General features: G+C 48.8%; 1 protein-coding gene across 1 annotated transcript in view; it reads right to left on the bottom strand.

Moving 5' to 3' along the window:
- The window catches only part of SHANK3 (SH3 and multiple ankyrin repeat domains 3), a 2,381,185-nt gene that overhangs the window by 584,546 nt on the left and 1,769,964 nt on the right, over positions 1-26,675 (bottom strand). Inside the window, exon 15 of the mRNA XM_078677930.1 lies at positions 8,667-8,742. Within this exon, the coding sequence (XP_078534056.1) occupies positions 8,667-8,742 (76 nt within the window). The remainder of the gene's footprint in view (positions 1-8,666; positions 8,743-26,675) is intronic.

The following is a 26,675-nucleotide window of genomic DNA, read 5'->3' as shown; positions in this document are numbered from 1 at the left end:
ACAACTTATATATACAGCTGTATAGGCGGCGTGTCACAAGCTTCATAGGGGCCATTGTAGGCCAGGCACAGGGGGACGTCTTGTACAAGCGTCGAACAGGAGGAGATCCTCTACACAGTGTTTTATGCCAACACCAGAACGCAGTGGGCAGGCATAGTTGAGAGGTGATGGTCTTACAATTAGGTTCGCATTAGTTTGGAAGTTAAGTGTCTTTCCAGTGAGGATAAACATGCGAGGAGTTGGTTAACCTACAGTAGGGTCGGCATCGGGGGAGTGAGCCGCCTGGCGTGACCTTGATGGTGAATCTGTCCCCAGTAGGTATAAGCAAGGGTGGAAGGCCACTTGCTAGACAGGGGACACCATGCCAGTGGCAGTGGCGTCGTTGCCCAATAGGGGCTTGTTAGCTGCTGGTCAGCCAGCGGTACAGAATAGGAACAGTCTGGGGGCTGATACACTTGATGGACACCTGGAAGCACAGCTGGCAGTTAGTTGTGAAGTCATGGACATCACTGTCACATTTCCCTGTCCGGAGGGCGGCAGAAATGGAAGTTTGGTTGCGAGCCAGCTTGGCGGTGCTGAGGAAGAGAGCAGACTTGTCCTTGCCTGAGCTGAAGGAGGCCGGTGATTGCAATTGTAATGTAATAGGTCCTTGGCGTCAACGAGAAATGGATAGTGTCACCCCACTACTTGGGAGTAGCCTGAAGGATAGGAGAACTTGTTTCATCAGGCTCGGGTGGCTACCTGCCAAATGCACTGTGTGCGTTGATGTAGTCAGGGTTCATTCACCTGGGGTTGATATGACGAGCTTGGGTTGATATGGGCATATAGAGAGCTTTGCCAAGCATGCATTAACATACAACTTGCACAGCTGGTTCTAGCACCTACGCACATCAAAGGGCACACTTTAGATCTTGTATTTGCCGATAAAGACCTGGTGGCAGTAGGGGAGGTCATGAATCAATGCTGGACGGATCATACTTTGGTCCCACTCTCTATCTCCCTGCCCGGTCCATTAAGGACAGGTGAGCCAGGTGCTACTAAGCTTGGTAGGCAATGGACTCGTCTATTGAAACATCCGACTAGACCGAGTCTGCTGCCCGGTCCATTCATGGTGAAAGAGAGTGTGGAAAAAAGCTATCAGGTTTACCGCCAGCAGATTGAGATATCTCTGAACGTCTTGGCCCCGCTTAGGAAAGTGAGGGATATACCTACAAGAACTAATGCCTGGTTCACTGATGAGCTTGGACAGCACAAGCTCCGCTGTAAACGGGCGGAACGATTCTGGAGAAGGGACTATAGGGAGGCTGATAGGGTAACCTATAAAGCTGCCCTGCAGGAATATAAGATCCAGCTGAAGAAGGCCAAGGCTCAATTTTTGGTAGATATGCTGGCCAAGGCCCCTAACAAATCGCAGGCTTTGTTCAAGGCGGTCGATAATCTAGCTAACCCACCTTGCACTGTGCCGGCTATCCCCGTCTCCCAGGAATTGTGTGATGCCGTGGCCTCTGCGTTTGAGGATAAGATTAAGAAAATCTTGAGTGGACTGCAGACAGGTGGCCTGCCTACATCTACCTTGCCTCCTTCTGCAGAACCCCCTCCTACGGAGACTCAGCTGTCCTGCTTTCCTTGTCCTTCCTTGGAGGAGTTCTGTGTCCTGGCAAATGGTGTGTCCTCAGGATCGCCATTGGATCCTATGCCCCATAAGATCTGGAAGGCATTCCAAACAGAGCTGTTTCCTCCGCTCCATGCCATCTGCTGCCAGTCACTGAACACAGCAATAGTGCCAGATAGTTGGAAGATGGCAATTGTTACACCACTGCTTAAAAAGGCCTCTCTGGACCCTTTAAGCCCGGCCAACTATAGGCCTATTTCGCTCCTTCCTTTTATTATAAAGGTGGTAGAGAAGTGGGTCACAAAAATACTGTCCAACTTTCTGGAAAGCAACTCCGGCCTGGATACATCACAGTTCGGCTTTAGGCCAGCTCACGGCACGGAGACTGCGCTGGTTACCGTGTTGGACGATCTTCGAACGCGTGTCGACATGGGAAAGTCAGCATTTTTAGTGCTGCTTGACATGTCGGCCGCGTTCGACACGGTAAATCATGCAGTATTACTGGACCGCCTCCGGAGTGCAGGAGTCACTGATCTGGCTTTGAGATGGATAACATCTTATCTCAGTGACAGACAGCAGGCAGTGGCATTACCACCTTTTCGCTCCGCCGTGCAGCATGTGACTCAGGGTGTTCCCCAGGGATCGGCGATCAGCCCGATCTTGTTTAATCTATACTTACGCCCCCTGGTTGCCCTGGTAAAGTCATTCGGCATATCTGTCATCAATTATGCCGATGACACCCAATTGATATTTTCATTTGAGGGTACAAGGGCAATATCGAGTGACACTTTCCATCGCTGCATGTCGGCCACTGCGGAATGGCTACGAGCCAATTCGCTCCAATTTAACGGCTCCAAAACAGAGGTCCTTCATTGCTCTTTAGACCGAACTCCCCGCCCGCTTCCGGACGATTTTTGGCCGACATCTATTCCAGGTACGGTGGAGGCGGCTAAATCGGCCCGAAATCTGGGAGTCCTATTCGAACCCAATCTGCAGCTTGATGCCTCGGTGAATAGAACTATAGCGGGCTGTATGGGCTTACTCCGTGCCCTACGTAAGATCCTACCGCTTCTTCCTGAGGAGGTAAGGGCAGAAGTAGTGCGCAGTTCTAGTCTTAGTCGATTAGACTACTGCAATGCACTACTTTTGGGAGCCCCAAAAACACTGATCCTAAAGCTGCAGAGGGTTCAAAATATGGCAGCAAAACTGGCCCTATCCCGCCCTCGCTCTGCCTCTTCTGCGGGTGCTCTAGCAGACCTTCACTGGTTGCCCATCCAAGAGAGAATTTGTTTCAAGGCTCTCTGTCTTGTCTTTAAGGCTTTGCATGGACAGGGGCCGATTTCGCTTCAAAACCTCTTCTCTTGGTATTGTGCTGCTAGACCTTTAAGATCTGCCTCTGCGTTCCTAGTTACAGTTCCTAGGGTCAATAGAGTGAGGATGGGCGGCCGTGCGTTTAGTTTCGCGGCTGCGACACTCTGGAACACCCTTCCGCTGGCGCTGAGGTGCTCACAAGATTTTACCCCTTTTAAAAAGAACCTCAAAACTTTTCTGTTCCCTAAATTTAGGTAGTGACAGTTCGCCAGCAGGATAGTTGCAGTCTCAGCGCCAGGATACCCTTGGGGTGGCAGTCGCGCTTAATAAGTAAATAAATAAATAAATAGCGGAAAGCACTAGGAGCAGCAGGTTGTACTAATAGGAAGCTAGTTGGTGGGGGGACTCTGGGGCGGCGGCGGCCACACCCAGAGCCATGGCGGAGATATAGGGCGATCCAATGCAGAAAGGTACAGAGGGGTACCCTCTACAGGAGCACCGGTGGGTGCGAGAGCAGAATTATCCCCCAGGGAGATCCACGCTGTGATGGATCCTGGAGGACTGACGGCGCCCCGTTAGTCCTTCGGGCGGTTGTAGACCTGAGCAACCGGGGGTTGCCACAACGCTCCGCCCCCCGAGGGGGGGGGCCTGAGCAAGGGGCGGAATAGAGGTCCGCCGAGGGGAGGGGTTAGACCTTCCCTCGAAACTGACAACGCCCCTGCGGTTAACACCCCGGGGGGTTATGGCTCATCAGGTGGGCGGGTCGCGAGAGGCGGCCTGCTCTGGATCGACCCGTAAGATAACCCAACATGCGCATAATGTATATGCTAATAAAACTGCAACAACTTTCTCCATCAACTTGTGTTGTGTCGGTTATTGGTGGAGTGGTGTGTTGCATGAAGAAAGGTTTGGGGCTGGGCCGATATTGGCACTATGATTGGCTGCCCCGGGACACCAAAGGTGGCCACCTACGAGGGCGGCCACCCTTAGTGCCATAGGATGGCACAGACCCTGAGCGGTCTAGTGGTTGGGGGATCAGTGGTCCCCCTTGATGTCACTTCCTGTCTCTGGGGGGGAGGTGTGACTGACTATATAGCCCGGGGGGCGAGGTCCAGGCGCCCTCTTTGTTCGTTGCCGCTGCTCATCGCGCTGACCCTCGCCCCCCGGCCTGGACCCTGAGCGGGTGTCTGCCCGTTGCCTTTTCCCTCCCTTCCGCTTACCCTGCTTTCGGGCAGTAAGTGGGGGGGGGGGTTGCTAATAATATTACTGTCTTTATGTTGCAGGCGGAGTTACAGGGCGATCCAATGCAGTAAGGTACAGAGGGGTACCCTCTACAGGAGCACCGGTGGGTGCGAGAGCAGAATTATCCCCCAGGGAGATCCACGCTGTGATGGATCCTGGAGGACTGACGGCGCCCCGTTAGTCCTTCGGGCGGTTGTAGACCTGAGCAACCGGGGGTTGCCACAACGCTCCGCCCCCCGAGGGGGGGGGCCTGAGCAAGGGGCGGAATAGAGGTCCGCCGAGGGGAGGGGTTAGACCTTCCCTCGAAACTGACAACGCCCCCGCGGTTAACACCCCGGGGGGTTATGGCTCATCAGGTGGGCGGGTCGCGAGAGGCGGCCTGCTCTGGATCGACCCGTAAGATAACCCAACATGCGCATAATGTATATGCTAATAAAACTGCAACAACTTTCTCCATCAACTTGTGTTGTGTCGGTTATTGGTGGAGTGGTGTGTTGCATGAAGAAAGGTTTGGGGCTGGGCCGATATTGGCACTATGCTGGTTGGCTGCATGCATCCACAGCATGCCTGTGGATTTCTCCTCTGTCACTCCTTGGCCTTTGACTTGATGGCCCGCTCCGGAGCTCCTCTGTAGCTGCTAAGTAGGCCTCCCGTTGCCATTACACGTTGTGGCCCTTTACTATTTCTCCCCTAGTTGGATGCTAGCACGCAAACCCCCGCACCAGCCTGGCACTTCTAATGCTCCGTGTCAAATAGGCAAATGTCCTTTGTAAGATCTGTGGATCAAGCCACAGCCACCCTGATCAGGGATTCAAACTATGTTTCTCGTATCTCGTCTACATTCTTTCTTTGTGGGGATGCATGTCCGACTATCACCCTGGACCCGGCTTCCTATAGCCAATGCATGCCTGTGGATTAGATCTCTATCACTTTCAGATACACTCCAAGAACTGCCACCATTGCTGCATGTATGTAGGCTGCTCTTCACCACTCCTAAATAGGATCCTTAGATCACTTGAGGTGGCTGCCTGTGTCCAGTGCACGCCCCGAGCCACTGTACTCACTTATGGATGGACCTTAAAGGCTTCAAGGGCTGACTGCACCCACTGCATGCCCATTGATCACCCCCCTCTGGCTCCTGGGAGGATATCTGTCAAAGCCATATGTCTGGTTGCCTTTACCCAATGCACTCCTCCGTGTCGCACTTTTCTTGCTTGCCATACGATGCCCGTGTTTCGCTAGTGAATTCCTTTGAGTAACTCCTCGATACTTATAGGTAGATTTAATTATTTACCACAGCTAGCTGTATACAGTGCATGCTTGCGGGTCACTCACTGGCTGCTCTGTGCGGATTAGCCTTAACAACTGACATGATTCCCTCAGCCCAATGTATGCACTCCTTAGTGCATTTGATGGAGACCTGCTCAATCATTTACAGTCATCAAATTAATGTTTAGTGCATGTGTTCTTCCTCTCTCTTTCCACCTACATTCATAGGAGGAGTAAGATAAGAGCTCCACTCTGGTCACTCAAGCACAATATCAAACACTGCCCACATTGACCACACTGCACATCAACATTCCCCCAACCAGGCTCTACCCCACATTGTAACATGTTAATGTGCCTCAGCACTTTATCAGGGATATGAAGCGCTACATAAATCCAGTCACAATACAGTAACATTCAACAGTGAAGTCACCTTAAAGCTACTTTAGTGATTCTGTGAGCTGGTAGTTTATAACAGTATCAGTAGATTTATTTATCAATTTATAAAGCGCATAGTTACACCACCGGTGTGTCCCCGTGCTAAAAGCAGACACGCTGAAATGAAGTGAAGTATAATTCTCACTTAGCAGCCCCTGCTCCCTGATATTGACTCTGGTATGCTGTTGAGAATAACCATGTCTTCAAATGTTTGCGGAATCTACTTCCACAGGGATCTGTTCTTAGGTCGGCTGGTTGGTCCTGGGAAAAGACAGGGACGAACTTACTTATGCTGTTCCAAAGAGGCGATCTTTAGGGCATTGTCCTGGACGCAGGGGAATGCAACAGTCCTTCAGCCATTTGGACCAGAGAGATGTCAAGGCTCATCATCTGGAGAGCAGTAAATTGGCAACACAGATCTCCTGGTTTTTAGCAGAGGTCGGATTTTCTACTTCATATTACTAGTTGAAAATGTAAACTAAAAGTACAAACATAAATCCTTGAGGGTCTCGTGATTAGGCCTTGGTAGACTAATGCGAAGAAGGCCACCATCAGAATACTAGAGCAAACAAATATGCACCGAAGTTTCCGGAACGAGAAGGAGTGGTAATATCCTGAAGATCATGCCCTAAGGATACTTGGGCATTAATAGGATAATTGATGCCCATGTTTTAGTTGTACAATGGGCACAACAGCAGTAAGTGCCTGCGAAAATGAGTAAGTGGGCTAATAATCAGCATATTGGGAGCTTTTTTAGGAACCTTTCTCCCTTTTTTGATTGAAGTGTGTTATTCTGCCATTACCTGCTTCTTCCATGCTTCTTAGTTTGAGGCGGGGAACCTGCACACTGCTGGACAACAAAATGGACAAACTTTTACTAATTTTTTTGTGCCTGACTATAATGGCCTCTGTATTCATTCTTTAGGAGGAGGGGCTAAGGGCAATTACACAAGAGTAACTCCTGCTTCTAACGCGTTCATTCTAAGTGTAGTTGTACTGCACAGAACCGGTTCTGTGTGGTTGTGATCGTCGCACCTGTACTGTGTAGCAACTCAAAACCCAAGAGTTAGGAAAGTGGTAGTATAGTGCAGCACTTGTACCAGAACTTATGATAGTGGCTTTACTACAGGGCATGAAGCAACAGGGACATATAACGGAAGCACTGCACCGCACCTACATTACAAGGAGCCGTGGTTGCTGAAGCACGTTATCATCAACTGCCTACCATACAATATCTCCATCACTAACCTACTAGGACTCTTCATCAACATCTCGATTAGTTGCAGTACTATAGCACCATCACTTCTAACCTCAGTGCAATAACACACTTACATCGTCCTACGTCTCTGAGTCACCTCACCACCAACTATATCCTTTGTAGCACACTCACAAATGGCAAAAGCATTACATCACCATCACCAATAACCCTAGTTGTAATGGCATTCACCACTAGCTTTGGAGCTAAATCAAATATACCAGCAGCCTTACATCACCTCACCACCAGGTACATCCTGGTATCACAGCCCCCACTAGCTCTTTCTCTCTAGCACACACACCACAAGTTCTAGCTTTTTATTATGCTTACAACCAGCTCCTGTTTTGTACCACATTCGCCATTAAAACAAGACCAGTAAGACTTGCACAATGACCTCTGGCCCTGAATCACACCCATCACTACAAAAAGGCCATTATCACCATTTCATTAAACTTCACACATTTATCCCTTAGTGGGAAACGATAGCATCTCATGAGGATTCTTCAATATGTTTCAAATATATTTGGTATATTCTTCTTCATTAACATTACAGTTCTGAAACTATCCAACATGGTAATCAGCTTTCTTTCTTAACACAGAGGTTGGAGCTACCATTGGAGGAAACCACTTGTTTATAGTTGGAACCGCTGGCCCCTATGGTAGAATCATCGATCACAGGGGACACAGAACAAAGCTGTTTCTCTCACCATGGGCTCTTTTCTTACACCAGGGCAGTATAATTATGCCTGGGAGGGTTTAATCCAGTATCCCAGCAGTCATGCATATGTGTGGAGAGGGTCAATGGAAAAGCAAACAGACAACAGGAACTGAAGTGAGTAGAGGGAATGTGGCCTAATAATAGATGAAGACTTGTGTCACCATCAACGTACTTGCTGCGAGGGGCCTGGGAAATGGACTTGATTTTCCACACCCTGAGAGATACAGTTATCGTGGGCATTGATACCTCCAGGGGTGGGAAAAATCCAGGTCAATAAAAGTAGGAACCAGAGGGACCCCTAGAAATGAGGAATTACTGGGGAACTCAGTTATTTCACGTCAGATACCCTGGTAATTCCTTATTCCCCCAGATTTTCACATGCAAATGTCCTCTGCTTCACTCTACATGATTAACATAGACATCCTGTGTGGTTGCTGGTCTCATATTGACGATACTGAAAGTGAGATACTGACAAGCCCGCCAACTAGTAGAGGGCTGAGGAATACCCTTAGTGTGCATTAGGTCTTTAACTAGTCCACCTTTGCCCCTGGTTTGCTGTTCTTCACCCTTCACACTTACTCGGGATATGTACCACCTCTGCCACTAACTACAGGCTAGTACCACCTTTGCCACTCATTCAGTGCCTGCACACCCAGCTCTATCAACCAGCCACCCACTGCTACGCCTCACACTCTTCTCCCATCACCATCGCCCACAGGCTCCCCGAGGACTCTGCTCCCATCACCATCGCCCACAGGCTCCCCGAGGAACAGGCAGTGAGTTCTTTCCTCCAGGAGGAGGCAACACACACTAAGCACGTGTACCTGTGAGAGGTAAAGTTGTCATAGGAGCCCACGGTGTAATGCCGGAAGAGGCGCTTCGTGCGATCTTCACGTGTTTCTGAAAAGCAAGAAAAAAAGATGGGTTGTCAGAAATTATCTTGTTGATTGTTCTCTCTGCAGTACAGAAGGCAAACCATTAGAATTTTGCCAATTTCACTACAATCAATAATTAGTCATTCAATGAATACAAGTTTATTTCTGAATCAAAAAGTCTTAAAAACTCTAATTTGCAAAAACTGTTTATATGAACTTAACAAATCTGTTATACAAAGTTCCTGTCAGACAGTTATCAGTCCAAATGTATGCCAACGGCAATCATCATAAAACAATCATATTTTTTATTTAGCAAATTATTGCACAAAAAGTGAGTTGAGATCACCTAAGCATCTCATTTGTCTTCCACCAGGTTCCCCTGTTGTTGTTTATACTGAAGTCATATACTCCCCCAGCCACCCCGTTTGATAGCAAAACAGGCCATTAATAAACTCATAAAAGACATGACAAAAACCACAAGGTACAGGCTTAATGGCACAGGTCGGATTCTGCAAATTCTGTTCAAGCGCCTGGATACCCTATTGGGTGATTAGCTACACTTTATAAATCCTGGTTGATTGATGGACTGAGCCCCTCCGAAGGGAAACCTTAACATATGGGTATCAGTTCTAGCACAGATCTATTCAATTAATTTCTCTCATGCACCTTATGTGCCCATTAAATACAACACCCTGGGAATAGGGACATTTTGGTTGCGAGATGTACTCCGATAGCTAATTTGGACAGCTCTGTCATTTCTCCTTCTGTTGCTATAATGTTTAAAACGTCTTGTGATGCCATAGTTGGAAGATCTTTAAACAAAGATGGGCGACCGGGTTTGCTACATGTATCCCTCAGGTAGGAAATCTTGCTGTTTTCTATCCTAATTTTCCAACTATAAGACATCAGATGGGGCCATGATTGTGAAAAAAATCATGAAAGGATCCAAACAGAAAGAAAACACATCAGCTAGCGCAGCTATCTCGGTAGACATAATGTGACACATTTAGCAGTGTGCCAAAATGGACCTGGGCATATCCAGCTCGCTCAGCTTAGCATGCTACTGAAGGGTGATGGTGCTGTGAAGGTCGCCACGGAAGTTTGTTACTGAATACCTGGGAAAATATCACGGTTTGTGCAACCACCACTGCCACCTTAGATACAGGTTGAGCTTAAATGGCAGCTTGTTTCTTTGCTGAGGCACCCAGTGTGCCCAGTGGGAGATAACAGGCACTGAAATTCCTATTAAATGCAAAAAGCATGTGAAGCTACTCTGGTCTATACGTTCAACCCTTTTATGGAGGTCGCAAACTTCCCGATTTTCAGAATTTACCGCTATATGTATCAACAAACCATTTTGCATTTCCTAAATAGCGAATTTTAAGGAATCGCTATTTAGGAAATGCAAAACGGTATGTATGTACAAAATCGCTTTCCAATAGCGATTCTTTAGCATTCCTAATTTGAGATTAGCAAATTGTCATTCGCAAATTACCCCTTCATTTCCATGGGCCAGGAGGCCCATAGGAATGAAAGTGCAATTTGCAATTAGCAATTTGCTGATCGCAAATTAGGGATTTTTCCAAGGGTGCAGGGGTGTCTCAAGAACACCCTGCTGCACCCCTGAAAAAGACTTTTGGGGGCATATGGCGCACATACATGCCCTAAGGGCATGTATCGGCGTCATATGGCACCTTTGGTTTTTTTCAAAGAAGCTTTTTGATAAGAATTCGCAAATTACCACCAACTAGAAGTTGGTGGTAATTTGCTAATCCTTAATGGCATTTTTTACATAATATTTGTTTGATACATTGCATTTAAGGAATCGCAAATTTTGCAATTCCTTAAGTGCAATCGCAAAATAAGGATTAGCAAATTTTGCTAATCCTTATTTTGCATCAAACTTGTTTGATACATTCCATTTGTCTATTTAGCATTCGCAAAGGCCGAAATTCGCAGAATTTCGGCCTTTGCGAATGCTAAATAGCTTGATACATATAGCGGCAAGTCACTTGCCACTGCAAAAAAGCATTGAAATTGTGACTCAGTAACTTGTACCAAATCACAATTTGGGTTTGTAATTTGTTATTTGGAAGGGGCGTATTTAGGGTGTCCCTTCCAAATACTGATTCACAGTGGTATGTATTCATGTTTTATGACCAAATTACAGTCTCAAAACATTATATTTTTACCGACTACTGAAAGGTAGTGGTAAGCATTCGCAAATGGGAAGAAGTTCCCAAGAGTCTCCTTCCCCTTTTGAGAATGTTTGACACACATACTTTTTTAACATTTTTAATTTACTGTTCTAAAAAGACCATAAGCCATCTTGGAATAGTAAATTAAAATGCAAACATTGTCATACTTGCATCTTGTTATATATAGTCACCCTGAAATTAATTTTCTTTTTCTTTATGGAAAAAAGTAATTCCAAGATGGTGTTGGTGCATAACCACACCTGAGTAGCCATCTTCAAATGGCTTTTGCATTTCTAATGGCACATCATAGTCATCTCACCTGCCATCACAGCACTTCACACAATCTATCACCTCATGAGATAATTCACACTCCTCATCAGATGCATTACCATAGCTCCTGCCATCTCTCATTACATCTGTCATCACTGCTCATCACAACCTTCACACATCTCTTCACATCCTTCACCACAGTTCATAACAGTTCATCCTTTGGGCTCATCAAAGCTACCATCACATCACATATTATCTATCATCCCAGCTCCTTCCAATTACCATCACAGCTCATCACATTCTCAAACAGCTTATCACATCAACATCATAGTTTATGCAATCGGTCACCTCAGGCCATAACGTCTTTTCATCAAAGCTCATTACAACCTTCACACAGTTTATCACGCCCTTCTAACCAGCTCATAACATTCTTCATCACAGCTTACCCGATGTCTTTACAGCTCATTAAAGCGACCATCACTGCTAACTTAACCCCTTACTGCAGCTCATTTCTGTTCATCAGTGCATTTCAGTTCATCCCACTTGTCGTCTCAACTCATTGCATGCATTATCAGATCATGCCATCAGTCATCAAAGATCATTACATCCACCTTAACAGACCATCACATTGGTCATCACAGCAGTTACCATAGCCTATCACAACCTTCTCTACAACCTTCATTACAAATTCTCACATTCTTTCAAACAGTTCATCAGAAACCCAGGTAGCCCATTTATCTCAAGGAAGAGCCTGCAAAGCAGATGAAAAGACTTGCTAGCACCCCCTGCTGACCAGTGCAGTGACTGGATGGCACTGCAGGGGCCACGTAAACATCGACCATCTGTATACACTGTCACAGTGGCATGAAGACCATATTTCCCCCCCCCCCCCAGAGCTGAGAGAGGTAGAAGGGCTCAGTAGGGGCACTGGCTGGGGGCCTGCCCACCACAGTGAATGGACAATCCAGACAGCAGAACCTGTTTGCATAAGGATCAAGCTACAGGGGAGGCCAAGAGCAGTAAGACTGGCTGCGGTTCCGGGGCAGCAAACTACGCTGAGTCACATGCTTCGTAAACCAAATTAGGTGCCATCCTGAAGTCAACTGGAGCCACCAGAGACCTGCTATAAACCAATAGAAACACCCTGGCAGTGGACATGGGACTCTTTATACGATGACACTGCAAAATGGCAGAGAGGGTTTGGAAAGTGGAGTCAGTGATGTCGGGGCTGGTCCTCAAAAAGCCTCACTGCTGTGTCTGAGCAAATACAGGTGCTGGAGGCCAGAGAAGAAGACCAGACGGGATATGTCAGAAGAAACAATATCCGGGTTGAGAATCTTCCTGAGAACATTGAGGCTACCTCCATGATTTCTTTCCTGAAAGACTGGATACAGGAGGTGGTTGCACCGGAAGGCCTTTCCAAATGTTATGCCCTCAAACATGTGCATAGGGTTCCATTGCGCCCCTCCCTACCCCCCAAACCGGGAGGTCCTCCACATCCTTTGGTGGCTAGGCTGCTACACTAAAGGGATTCAGACTTTATGCTACAGAAGGCACGCACAAAGGGACCCTTTTTGGGTGAAAATATGATGGTATCAATATTTTCCGATTTCAGAGCGCAGGTAAAGGGCTAAGGGCCTACTTCACAGCAGTAAAAAGGAGGATGCACGAGTGAGAGCTCCAATATGTCTTAATCTACCCTGCTAAGCAAAGTGTGCAAATCGAGGGATGATCTCTCTTCTGTGCCAATGGCCTTGAAGCATCGCAATGCCTGGAGCAGCATGACACAGGTGAGGGTAAGTACGATGGGTGGCGCACTGGACCACTGTGGCAGAACCGATTGAAAAGACATGGGGAGCTTGTGCTTCAATTCTACAGGCCCAAGCTGAAAGAGAACAAGCAGACATGGCGGCAGCGTTACGCAGGACCACTGAACGTCTTGTGGAGGATGAGATATTGGACACTGTAGAGGACAGTATTGCGGGCCTCGATAATGGCATAGTCCTCCCACACATAACCCCTGCCACAACAGATAAATTGATATGAACATGGTTTGCAATTTGTATTGGACTATAAACAATGATCATGAGCATGGGGTGTCCTCTGTTCAGGCATATATTAATCCATGACTGCACTCAGGGCCGGTTCTAGGATTTGGGAGGCCCTGGGCTAAAAGGGAATGTGCGAGGCCCCTCCAATTTAGATAAGTGTCCCCTTGCAAGGAGACCATTCAGAGCCACTGCGGGAGGCCCATTGGCCAGCATTTTTACGCCCCCACAGTTTTAACTTTTAGCCCACAAACATTTCTCACACCTTCAGTCCAATAGGTGTGAGAATTGCTTGTGGGCTAAGTTAAAACTGTGGGGGCGCCAAAATGCTGGACAATGAGCCCCCCGCAGTGTCTGTCAATGGTCTCCTTGCAATTGAGGGAGTGTCTCCCTCCCCTATGCCTCCAGACACCATCCCTGAGAGGCCCGGGGAGGGGGGCCCCTCCAATGGACCTTAATTGCAAGGTGACACCTTTCTTTGAAATGGATCGCCAGGAAAACAACAGGACACACCACCAGTGGGAGGCCCCATGCTGGTGGGCTGAGTGAGAGGCCCTGGGCAGCGGCCCACGCTGCCCATGCCTAGCGCCGGCCTTGACTGCACTGGTTTGTCCAATTGGTGGCCGGGAAGGTGACAGGTGTTCTTCTCCTTTATTTTTCCCTTGCTTACTTACTTTATGGTTTCTCCTCCCGCCCCTCACAGCACTGACAGCAGAGGCCCCCTAATGCTGGATCAACTTGTGGGTAGACTCAAAGTGCAAAAATGCAATTTCAACACCATTTGGACTAGGGACTTTGACTCCACAGTCCAGGGAAGAGAAAGTTGGGGTTATGTTTTACTTGTAGACTGTTTATGTTTACACAAATAGTTTACATTGGAAAGATGGCGGTACTTACATATCAGCGGCAAGGGCTAAGGGAGATAGGATGGGGTGAAACTTGTGATGATTGTCCTTAGTAATGAATAGAAACAATCATATCAAAGTACTAGCATGGAATGTGAGAGGTCTTACTTAAACAAGCAAGAGGTATAATGTTTAAGTGTATTAATACAAAATAGGGGGAGCTCAGGTGCCTTCCTTACAGAAATACAACTCATGAGGGCAGAAGAACAAGCGCTGCAGAAAAGATGGAGGAGGTTGGTACACTACACTAGATATTCAAGGTTTATCCGTGGGGTGCTAATCTAGATTCGCCCAGGCAAGCCCTTTTAGCCCCAGATAGAATTTATTGATGTTGCAGGAAGATAAATTATAGAGGGGGGCAGGGGCGGCTCCTCCATTTGAGCAGAGGAGTGTTGCCATATAACCCCAGAGCTGAAAAATAAAATGCGAATAAAATTAAATCATTACCGTTTCATTTTTCAGCAGCCAGTCCTGAACTAAGTGTCAGGACGGGGCGGGGCCAGCGCTGCCAAGTGGCAGCAGCAGGTTGCTGTCCGCTTTAAACTGTACGTCTGTTTTGCCGGCCATCATAGGACGGCCAGCCAGACATGCGCGTTTTAAAGTTTTCTAACTTAGCTGTCTTAGACAGTTAGGTTAGAGAAAGTGCAGATCTCTAGCGCTCTTAGGAGCGCTGGGAGAGCCTGCTGTATCCAATCTTGGCACTGCTTTTATGCTGTGAGAGCAGGGCCAGGATTGGGTAGTGCATTTTCCTGCACCTGGAGCTTCATGGAAGACACCAGAGGGAGGAGGATGTTGCACTGCAAGAAGGTAATTGAATCTATATTTTTTTGGTGCCCCCCGCACCTCCCCCTAGATCCTCCGTCCCGCCAACCTTGGTACAAGCCAGCTGCCACTGGTAGGGGGCAGGCTTGAGGGAAAAGCTATTGCCTTTATTAATGTGTATGCCCTGAACATGAACCATCAGCTTTTCTTAGACAGCAATGCCCCCCCCCCCCCCCGCACGACCTTCCTGCACTACCTGCTCATTGTTGGGGAAGATTTTAATTGTATAGGGGATATTATATTGGATAGGTTGCATATCCCTTGCCTATGTTAGCCATACACTAAACTGCTAAAGGATTTAAAACCTAGATATTGCATTCAGGTGTGATTGATTCTTGGAGAGCATGGAATCAGGAAAATAGAGGGAACTTCTATTATTCTGGGATTATAGATTTATGTCACACTTTTGTGAAGTAGCTTTATGCATGCAAAAGCCACACACTCTTAAATATCTCACCAAAAGGCACTCAGACCATAAACCATTACTAGTATCCTTCAATTGGGACACTCCTAGAAAGGGTACATCGAATTTGAGGCTAAATGTGGAGGTGCTCGAGGACTCAGTCTTTAAGGCTATGCTTGGGGACACAATTCGTAATTACATGTCTGAAAACATAGAGACAGCTTCCTTAAAACTTGTGAAATGGGAGGCATTCAAGGTAGTAGTCAAGTGACATTGCAACGCCACTACAGCCGGGGTCCGTGCCCAACTCAATGATGATATTAAAAAGCAGGAGGTGCTGTTGACCAAGACAGAGCGGAAGGCCACAAGTGATCCAGCAGCACACCTCTAATTGAAGCATCAAAGGGAAAATTTGTATTTGATTGAAAGCTTAAAAGGTAATAGTTGCAAGCAATATCTCAATAAAGCAAACAATGAAAGGAATAAGGCTGTGAGGCTACTAGCATGGTTAGCCAACCCAGAATGAAGAGGACCCCTGATACGAAAGATCGCAATGATAAGGGGAACATATCTATAACCAGACAGATACATTTTAAGACCTACTATGAAACATTACCTGCAGATGCACGAACATTACATGAGTATATTATGGGAGCTGCTACACATAGAATACTTCATGAGGAGATTGAATCCCTGAGTTGGGACATTTGGGTGCAGGAAGTCCAAAGAACGATTAAAGAAGTGGCTAGGGAAAATCACATGGTTTACCCATAACGTTTTATGCATCCTACGCCAATTTCCTTGTCGCAGAACTGCCTGAAATGTTTAATGGCACCAGGAAATCAAGTTGCCTCCCGAAAACAATGAAAGAAGCATTTATTGTTGCTTTATCAAAAAACGCCGAGACCCTAGTGGTCTCTTATAAGCCTTTATCTATGCTCCACACTGACTATAAAATACTGAGCAAAATTCTATCAATACAGACTGCTTCCCAAAAATGTGTGATCTGATTAATCACAGTTTATTCCTAGATGCAGCACAATGTCCAATGTTAGACTGCTAGTGCAGGAACTCGACTCAACGCGGCAGAAACAACATAAGCAATAGCCCTCTCCAAAGATACTTAAAAGGTCTTTGACTCCTTGTGGTGGGAGTTCCTATATGTGGTTATGGCCAGCATGAGTTGGGCAGTGCGTTCTTGAAATGGACCCAACTATTGTACACCAATCATATAACCTGTGTCAGACCGGCAGAGGGAATATTGAACAAATGTTTGATTTGCAGAGGCACAAGGCAAGACTGCGCCATGTCTCTAGTGATGTTCGGCATAGTTGTGGAGACTTTCGCACCTTTGGTCAGGCAGGCACACTCCTATCAGGGCCTCTAGCTTAACTGGACTTCCTTTTACATATCATTATATGTGGACTATATGTTATTTCTGCACGGCGAAAGATCTGACATGACAGGTGTTTTTGCAGCCCTCAAGGTCTTTGGGCATCCGTTGGGCTACAGGTGAAATGGGGTATGTCCAGCACCTACCCAATACGTACTACAATAGGAGAGGATGCACCACCGGAAGTTGAAAACGGTATTCAATGGGAACCAACTACTATTAAGTACCTGGGGTTGCTCATTTTTTTAACAGAAGTCAAGTAATTAGAGGAAAATGTGGTGGTGCCCAAAGATTGCTGCAACAGTCTGATACATTTTGGCAAACATCCCTTTACCTGTATTGGGGAGAATAGCCCTCTCAAAAATTGCCCTGGCCCCAATAATCCTGTACTACTTCTCCTCGCTGCCTATACAGGTGCCCAGGGATGTTTTCCGGGAGATAGTCTGCTTATAGATGTGGTATGGCGATCGGAACAGCAGAGTTGTGTTGCCCAAGCTCAGAGTCCCAGTAGATTAAGGGGGACTGTCAGTCCCTGATCTGTAACTCTATTATCTGGGAGAGGAATTACAGTGGAGAGCCAGATGGAGGGACAACTGTTGGGGTACCCGGATACACTGATGGTGGAAGGGGGGACCTTGAAAGCAATCACCACATGATTGCCACAAAGATATATGCTCAATCGATGGCAACCATAGAGCGATAACCCTCTTATACAGATCACTGATAGCACAGTCTAAACGTGCGCTGACTGGATTGCTCGCTCAATGGACCGACAATCTGGGGACACCTCCCTGCGATGGAGATTGACCTAGCGTTCTGAAATGCACCCCAAAAGTTTCCATGAATTCCGGACTTAAATTAAATCAGTACTGTTATTTACTTATGGTATATATCACTCCTAAAAGAATCAATAATGTTTTCCAGTGTGCATGTAAAATGTCCAAGGTGTGATGAGGAGGGCACTGCCTCTCATCGACTAACTAATGGGACAAATGCATCTACTGACAGGAATATCCTTGAGGTATCAGCAGCCTGTACTTGGTTTTTACCCAAGCCAAAGCAAATAAAGTTAAGACCAGTTTTGCAGCTCTAGTACTTATATTAGCAAACCAACAGGTGTCGATGAGTTGGAGAAGCACTGGAGGCTCTTGCCTCTGGAAGTGGAGTTAGAACTGAACAAATGGGTATAATGTGAGGGAGCGACGCTGTGCAAAGAAGCGAAGAGAGGTTTAAAACCACAGGAGACTGTGCAGGCCTGGGAAATGATATTACTGTCGGTCCGATCCCTTGGAGAAGAAGGGAGGATCATCCTTTCAGCAGAGGAAAACGAGAGCAAGAAGCTACAGGGCAGCCTCAAAATAGGTTAAGTGGGAACCTCATTGGCAACAGAGTTTGGGGTGCAGCCCATTTTCCCCGTCCTCCCGAACAGCTTCTTGCAGACCCTGACAAATACCCTTTTTAATTGATTCTATTGAATAGCTCAACTGCTATTGATTTCACTGTCCATCTTACATTGCTGATGAAATGGTAACTGATGTAACTTATGCGCCATGGACCTTAATCAATATTAGCAGACTGGGTAACCAGTTGTTCATTTCATCTCCTTCCTATACTTACATCCTTAGTTATTATGGTACTCGACTGCACCTATTTAACATCCCAGCATTCTACTGCCTTCAATTATGATTCAAATTACAAGCATTGGAGCTGTGCCAGCACTATTCCTTCTAAATGAAAGAAGTGCAGGTACTCAGTACCTGATATGGCTGGTCCATTTTCATTGCTCATCACACCCCACAACACAGAGTATCATGTACCTGAGCTCACCGTGTCCCTCTCAGCCACAGTAACTGCACATCGCATCCCTCACAGACATTATCAGAGCTTGTTACACCATCATCACATCTATTGCCACAACTCGTCGTCACGTCGCTCACCACAGCTTTTGTTGCAGCTCATGCGGCAATAGGGTATGTCACCTGTCATAAAACAACAACCATAGGTCACTGGAGGCAGGTATTCTACAAGGTGGGACGACAGGCTGGAAGCTCATGAAGCAAGCCCTGCTGCGCCAGACCTCGGCTGGGCCTAACCCATGGCCTTTTCCTCTCTGTAACTGTTAAGTAAGGAGTCCAAGCAGCTCGGGCTTCCGCCTACATACGAACGTGGAACCCCCCCTGCCCACTATCTATCCTTTCTCCCCGACACGCCTCGCGGGGTAGGCTCTGAGAGAGGACGCGAGCATGAATGAAAGCGGAAGATTAAAGGGAAACGGCGGTCATCCCTCGGAGCCTTACGTGAGCGCGTCCTACAGAGAGCGCGAGCCCGGCGCCTGCGCAGAGCGCTCGCGGCAGCGGCTGCAGCAGAGGGGGCGCGTGTCTGTCACCAGTCGGGGCCAGCCGAGGATACGGCGGCAGCGTGGGGCGGGGGCAGACGGTGCGCGCGGCTCTGCACCAGGGCCACAGGGCGTGAGAGCAGGAGCCAACGGACTTCAGAAGCCGAGGGAGCGAGTGAGAAACACCGAGATACAAAGGGACGGAGAGATGAGACACAGAGAGGGAGAAGCCCTGGGTACAGCAGCAGCGGACTGCAGCAGAGCAGGAGAAATGGAGCCCCGGGAGCAGTGCGAACAGAAGTGACAGGAAAAAACACTGAGGTGTGGGAGGAAGCTAGAAAGAGAAAGCGCCACGGAGACAGACAAAGAGAGCGAGTGGGAGAGAGAGAGAGATAAAGACAGCTAAAAGGATAGAGACGTACTCCCAGCCAGGAGGATAGTCCAGGGGATACTGCAGTGTGGCCAGCACGGAAGGATACTTGCAATACTGCAGCAGAAAATACAGAGATATCCGAAAAATAAATCCCAATGGCTTATGGTGGGGTTAAAGATCGAGCCACGTGTAAAGAAGACACGTCCACGACGAGGCGTAGGATGTGAGCACTTTATTTATGAGGGCAGGCATACATCCTCTCTCCCCGCCGGTCTTCTCCAACTGCCAGTACCACCAGCCGTTATCCTTATCCCCCCAACATTCCGGATAGGGTCTAGAGTTCAACATTCTATAACCACGGAACTTATACACCACACTGCGGCACATGAGCTGTAAAAAGACAGGGTAGCGGTGTCAGATGGGTAGAAGAATGATAGGGGCGAGGGATACAAATGGGAGGGTTCTGAGAAAAGGGAGAGTGCTTCATGTATCGGCAGCCAAGGCCAGCCGAGGACACAGCAGGACACAGTGTTTGTCTTACACTACAGCAGCGAATGCACGGCAGAACCGGAAGGCTGGCTGTGATGACGAGGAGGGGAATGAAAAACGAGACAAGCATGGGGAGATGCATACTGATAGGGGGACGAGGGAGAGCAAAAGGGTTGAGAGATGGGGCGAGGAGAGGTAGCTGATGACATAACAATGGTCTATGCCTATGGGCTCACCCTGGAATCAGAATTTGACAGCTTAGGCTAGGGGACAGGCTTGCAAGGGCTCTCAGTGAGTCTGTATTATCAGAAGCAGTACTCCAGGCCAGCTGTAGAGCTGGTGGCACCTAGAGCAACAATGTTTGGTGGCACCCCCCCACGACCACTTCTGCATCAGATTCACTCACTACCAACATTCAAGTCTCCATACCACTCTCTCAGATGCATTTAATTAGATTTTATAGCACCACTCATACCAGTGTAGGGTGTCGGAGCACTTTACATCACGCACACTACACAGAGACAATGAATCATAGATGTGTAAATCAGTGTATAGGAAATGTTACATAAGACAGAGGACTACAAGCAGCGGTGGCCACCATTAACAAAGGGTGGTGGAGGGAGCGCAGGCATGTTAATAATAATAATTTAAAAAACCTTCCTGATGCCGCCAGCCGCCTCCCACGTCGCGTTGCTCCTGCTGGCCTTTTTCTGGGTCCCAGCAGCCCCTGGGGCAGACTCCTAGCCAATCCCTGTGCTGCAGATCTGCACAGGGATAGGCCTGAGCAGGTAGGAAAGACGCCCTGCTCAGGGCATGGAGTCTGTGGAGAATGCAGCTGGGCTGGAGAAACCTAAGTGCGCATGTGTGTTTTGGTCGGCCTGAGACGGCCGGCCAAACACAAGTGAGCACTTAGGGAGTGCACAAGCACTTCTCCTCCACCCTCTCATACCTCACCCCTCCCTGCACAAGCTAGGTCAGAGCTGGCAAACAAAAAATAAAACAATGCTTCTAAAAGGAAGGATCTTCACTAAGTGTCCTGCAGGATTCAGGTTTCCGCACGGAAAGTAGCTACCGCTCACTGCCACACACCTGCCGCACATTAAAGTCATCTCCAGATTTGTTCTCATTTTCCATATTGGCACCTGACTCCTGCAGGACACTTAGTGAAGATCCTTCCTTTGAGATTTTTAGGGATCAGGGAGTGAGGAACCCCTCTCCGCCACAGCTTGGCGATAACACATTTTTCTGGACATTTATATATTTACTACGGATTATTCTTGTAGTGGAAGCTTTGGATTGACCTGGTTTGCCTGGTCAGGCCACCACCATGGGTGTCTCTTATATTTTCCGTGCCCTGATGAAAACCTGGATGCAGAGGTTTAAAAATACCCTCATCTACTAAATTGGGTCGAAACGTCAATGCCTCCCATTCCATGGCCTGGATTACACTATACTGGTCATCCCCGAGATTGGATGATGCATTAAAAAATAGTGGCATCATTCTGAAAAGCGGACTTTGAATAACGTTAATATAATTGTTTTGTAGTCAGGCCTAAGAACAGTGGGTTACACTTCCCATAATCATGGTAACCAGGATTGTTAGTGCACTCACCTCACATATGAGCACTTTTCCTTGCACTTCTTATTGGAGCAACCATTTATGGATATCTTTTCATATGTTTTATTGAATATATTATTTGCATAAGTAAAAGAATATAAAAAGGATTCCTTTCCCCAGAATTTCAGTTGTTGTGTCTCTTTTTCTTGTGTATTGTTGAAGAGTATTCACTCTTGTGTTTAAATGATTATATATAAGCGGCGATCAAGATGGCCGCATAACACCGACGCGGGGCTGGGGACACACTGAAAGCCCCGAATATCTGCCCAAAACTCCTGTTGCTGCCGTAGCCCATCAGCGTCCCCCGACTCAGTGAGAGTTCCGGAGTTGAGAGGTACGCTTTGATCCTCTCATGGTCACCGGATGGCCCCGTGACGAAGCCCAGCAGTTTCAAGTCCCGCGGGCCTGACAGCGGCCGAAAGCACCGACCTTGAGTTTCGGCGCGGGCCAGCAAAGGGAGAAGCGTGCCAGAGCTGACACTCCTGACTGCGCGGGGCTCCGACGGAGACTACTGAGTGCCCGCCCGGCTGCGGACTACCCCCGGAGATGCAGCACTGAGTTGATTGGCTCTGACGTCCCTGGTGCCCCGAGCTGCCCGGGTGGGCGGCCTGGGTTGTTGAAGACCGCGGATCTACGTGGTGGCTGCGGGAGAGGGCCTGCATCGGCTTGGAACTGGCCTACATCCATCAGAGACTATCGGTGGGTGGTGAACGGGACTGGAACAGATCGGAACATCCCGACTTCTCTCTAAACCTGGATCCTAGTTGGTGAGACACGCGAGGGAGGCGGCCCGGCAGGAGGTCTACCTTGGTGCTGGACGCATCTGTGCTGGGGGAGTGCAAGGCGCAAGACCCAGCCGAGGGAGGTCGAAAGCAGTTGTGAAAGGGAGCCTGGGACCTAGTGAATCTGACACTACCGTGGTGAGCCTGGACCTTTTTAGAAGAGAAAGTGCACATCATGAAGCTCTCCCTCCTTCCTGTCATAAGCAGCCGGGGAGACGCAGGGACCGCGGTGAGTGCCGGTAACAGGTGGCCACCGCGGAGACTGCAATGCGGCCCAAAAAATACACCAACGCACAGACTAACACTATGGATAACTACACAGCACTGACTGGGGTGGCAGAGGCTGCCCTCCCTGGAGCCTCCGGAACCACAGAGCCGTCCCTGGCCTCTATCCTGCAGGCGATTCAATCCCTGGGGGCGACATTGGAAGCCAAGATAGACGCCGTCACGATAGAAATGGCCCTCCAGCGGGCTGATCTGAAAAAAACCTCCGAAAAGGCGACTCAAAATGCGGTGGCGATTGCGGACCTCCAACAAGCCACCAAAGAATTAAAGGGCCAGGTCCAGCGATTAACTCAGCAGCAGAAGCAAGCGGAGGCCCGCCTGGAGGACCAAGAAGGGAGGGCCCGGAGGAACAACGTACGAGTGGTAGGGGTCCCGGAGAAAATGGAGGGGCCGAGTGTCGATTTATTCCTGGAGGATCTTATCTTGAACCACCTAAAGCCCAAAAGGCTTTCTTGTTCTTTGTGAATGAACGTGCACACAGGGCCCCGGTCCCTCCGCCTCGCCCCGGTGCTCTGCCCAGGACGATTATTGCCCAGATCCTGAATTATAGAGATCGCGACGCCATCTTGTAAGCCGCTCGACAACATGGGGACCTGCGGATTGATAATGCCACCATCCGGTTCTTCCCGGACTTCACCATCAAGGTTCAGCAGGAGCGCAGATCACTTGACGCTGTCAAGAGGGAACTCCGGACCCGCGGTATCAAGTACATGATGTTCTTTCCCGCACGTCTTAAGCTTATCCTGAAAGGGAAATCCTTCTTCTTCACGTCTCCGGAGGAAGTCTTCGCATAGTTGGAGGAGCAGGCGCAACATCCTGACAGTCAACGGCCGGGAGACGGTTGGAGGGACGCGGCGGTGCGTTCTCCGGCCTCCTCCACAGGGTCGGCGGAGAGAGGGAAACGGCGACAGGGCGGGGCCCGGAGGCCTGGTGGGGCAAGGGCGCAGAGCCTGTCTGCCTCGCCTGACCTTGGCTGAGATGACGGAGAGAGCCACAGATTGGGGAGTGGCGTGGAAGCGCATGTAATGTATGAACACTCCACTGTCGGGATCTTGCTGTGTGGGGAGATACTTATTCCGACTGACTGACAGGCGAGACATTTAGTCCTACATTGGCTCCTAAAGCGGACATGGGCAGCAGAGGGGGAAATGGGCCAGATTGGTTGGATTAATACTTTGATTTGATCTGCTCCCATTGTCTGTCTGATCTCTCCTGGGTTGGGATGCTATGGTTGGTATCTATATGATTGGTGGGCTCGGTGTAATCCCCAGGAGGCCGGTTTGGTCGTAGCTCACATCCCCAAAGTTTTCGTTTTATGGGTGACAGGCGCTCTGCTGGTTTGGGTAAATTGGGTCATGTTGACCTGAGAAGCAGGGTAGCAGGGTGGGGAGTGGGAGCCGGGAGTTGGGGGGGAGTAGCTGGTTGTTTGATCTTTGCACTTTGGTTTCTACAGAATTCTGCTCGAGAGGCTACACTAGTAATGTTGACAGACTTGTGGGTGGTGGTAGGGGTGGGCAAATAATTTCCTGCTGTTTACTATTGGGACACTATGGCACATACGTCGACGACACAGAAGATGAACATTTTATCTTGGAACGTCAATGGTCTGCAGAAAAAAATCAAACGCACCATGGTCCTTCAATACCTCCACATATAGATATAGTCTTCCTGCAGGAGACGCATCTGATGGGCAATCAGTATAAGGCCCTTAATAAGTTTGGATACACACTACAGGCACACGCGGGCTTCACCACGGGCTCCAGGGGGGCTGGGATCCTTGTGAAAAACTCGCTTTCACTGGTGATTAACCGCAAGTGGTTTGACCCGCTGGGGCGTTATGTAGCTATCTCTGGGTGGTGGGAAGGGTACACGATCAATCTTTGCTCTGTTTACATCCCTCCAAGGCTGCACGACACCACACTCCCGGATCTGGGGGAACTGCTCCTGGAGATGCCGGACGGAGTCCTGATATTGGGAGGGGACATGAATGATGTGATGGTGAGGGGAGTAGATAGGTCAGGAGCCCCACCTGATAGGGGGGGGAACACCAGCTTGGGGATTTTGCAAACGCGATGGGTTTGGTGGACTTATGGAGGGCGCATAACCCCCACCTTCAACAGTACACGCACATATCTGCAGCACATGGGTCGGGGTCCAGGATTGATTACCTCTTCACGCAGGTGGTACACATGGGGCTCTTCCACAACAGTTGTCATAAAGCCAGAGGTATATCTGACCATTCCCCGGTGGGAGTACAGCTGAGAGGTCCCGTGCGAGATTGGTCCACCCCTCCCAAGTTGGATGTTTTCCTGTTCAAAGATCAGGAGTTCCAGGAACGATTTGGAGACCGTGTGGATCTCTATTTTGATGAGAATGTGGGTTTGGTTAGGTCTCACTGTACCCTCTGGGAGGCATCTAAGACCGTAGCTATGAATTTTGTGCAGGCAGAAACCGGAAAGAGGAGGAAGGAAATGCTGGCTCAGGTTGATGGTTTAGAAACTGAGATTTATGATTTAGAGTGCACCGGGGGGGGACCCAGGAACAGGAGCTGGACATTAGGCACAAACTAAGACTGAAAGAAAAAGAACTGAGTGATGTGCTGACTGACCAAGCGCGGTTGCATGCTCTTGCCACGCAGCGGCGTGTATATGATCTGGGGGATAAAGCGAATGGAATGATAGCCTGGCTCGAGAAGCGTGATAGGGATCGCAATTGGGTCCCGGGTATCTGGCTGGGAGACGGAGCTATGCGGGATACTGGTGCTGAAATAGCCGAGGCGTTTGCAAATACTATGAAAAAAATCTATCAGCCGCACACTGAGAGGCAGGAGTGGGAGTGTATTGATTTTCTAAGAGTCATACCCCTTTCGGTATTGGCCCCATAGGATAGGGACCTATTGTACTCCGACCTTACAGTGGAGGAGGTGGAGGCGGCCATGAGTGATCTGCAGGCAGGGAAGGCACCGGGACCCAATGGGTTTCCCGCGGAGGCATTTCGGTGTGTATCGGGATGGATCGCCTCACATATGCTGAGCATGTTTAATGCAGCCAAGGAGGAAGGGTTGCTTCCGAGAGATCTTTGATCAGCCACGATAGTTGCAATACATAAGTCGGGCAAACCACAAGAACTGTGTAGGTCCTACAGACCCATCTCCCTTCTCAACTTTGAAACCAAAGTCCTGGGCAAGATGCTGGCCACTAGACTGGGGGCGGTGATTCAGTCCTTGATCCACCCGGATCAGTCGAGCTTCATGCCCCATAGGAACACCAGACTCAATTTACGGCGCTTGTTCGGGGTGCGCCAGGCGGTGTCCATTTGACCTACGGTGCCAGCGGCTCTCTTGTCATTGGATGCTCATATGGCCTTTGACACCATGGAATGGCACTATATATATGCGGTCCTGGCCAGAATGGGCTTTGGGGATTCCTTCAAGGCGTGGGTACAGCTACTATACACCGCACAGCTTGCGAGGGTCCGCGTAAACGGCGCCCTCTCCAGGGAATTCAGGCTGGGATGGGGGACAAGGCAGGGCTGTCCGCTTTCTCCGATGCTATTTGCCCTGGCCCTTGAGCCATTGGCAGCATGGGTAAGGTCTGATCCCATCGTCCGAGGCATTGACTTGGGAGGCGGTTGGGAGGAGCGTATCTCGCTATACGCTGATGACGTGCTACTCTATGTACAGGACCTGTCGGTCTTCATTCCACGACTTATGCCGCTTCTGTGGTCGTTCGGGGAACACTCTGGATATCGCATCAACTGGGATAAATCCCTGGGACATCGGCTGTCAGGGCCTCCCCTGGATATGGTTGAGGACTGTAGAGGGCTGGTGTGGAGAGAGACCTTCCGATACCTGGGTATCTGGATTACGGCGTCAGAGGAGGAGTTCATGCGCTTGAATTGGAGGACACTCCCGCTCTCTTTGATGGGACGCGGTCTCCTATTCAAAACGATGGCCCTTCATCGCCTCCTCTATGTCTTGCAAAGCACTCCCTTCCTGGTCCCAGAGAGGATTTTCCGGATAATTGACTTGGAGCTTC

Source organism: Lissotriton helveticus, chromosome 1_1 (genome assembly GCF_964261635.1).
Source record: "Lissotriton helveticus chromosome 1_1, aLisHel1.1, whole genome shotgun sequence".
Classification (NCBI taxonomy): Eukaryota; Metazoa; Chordata; class Amphibia; order Caudata; family Salamandridae; genus Lissotriton; species Lissotriton helveticus.
The sequence above is the reverse complement of the archived record's forward strand: the minus strand, read 5'-3'. Positions and strand labels throughout refer to the sequence as shown.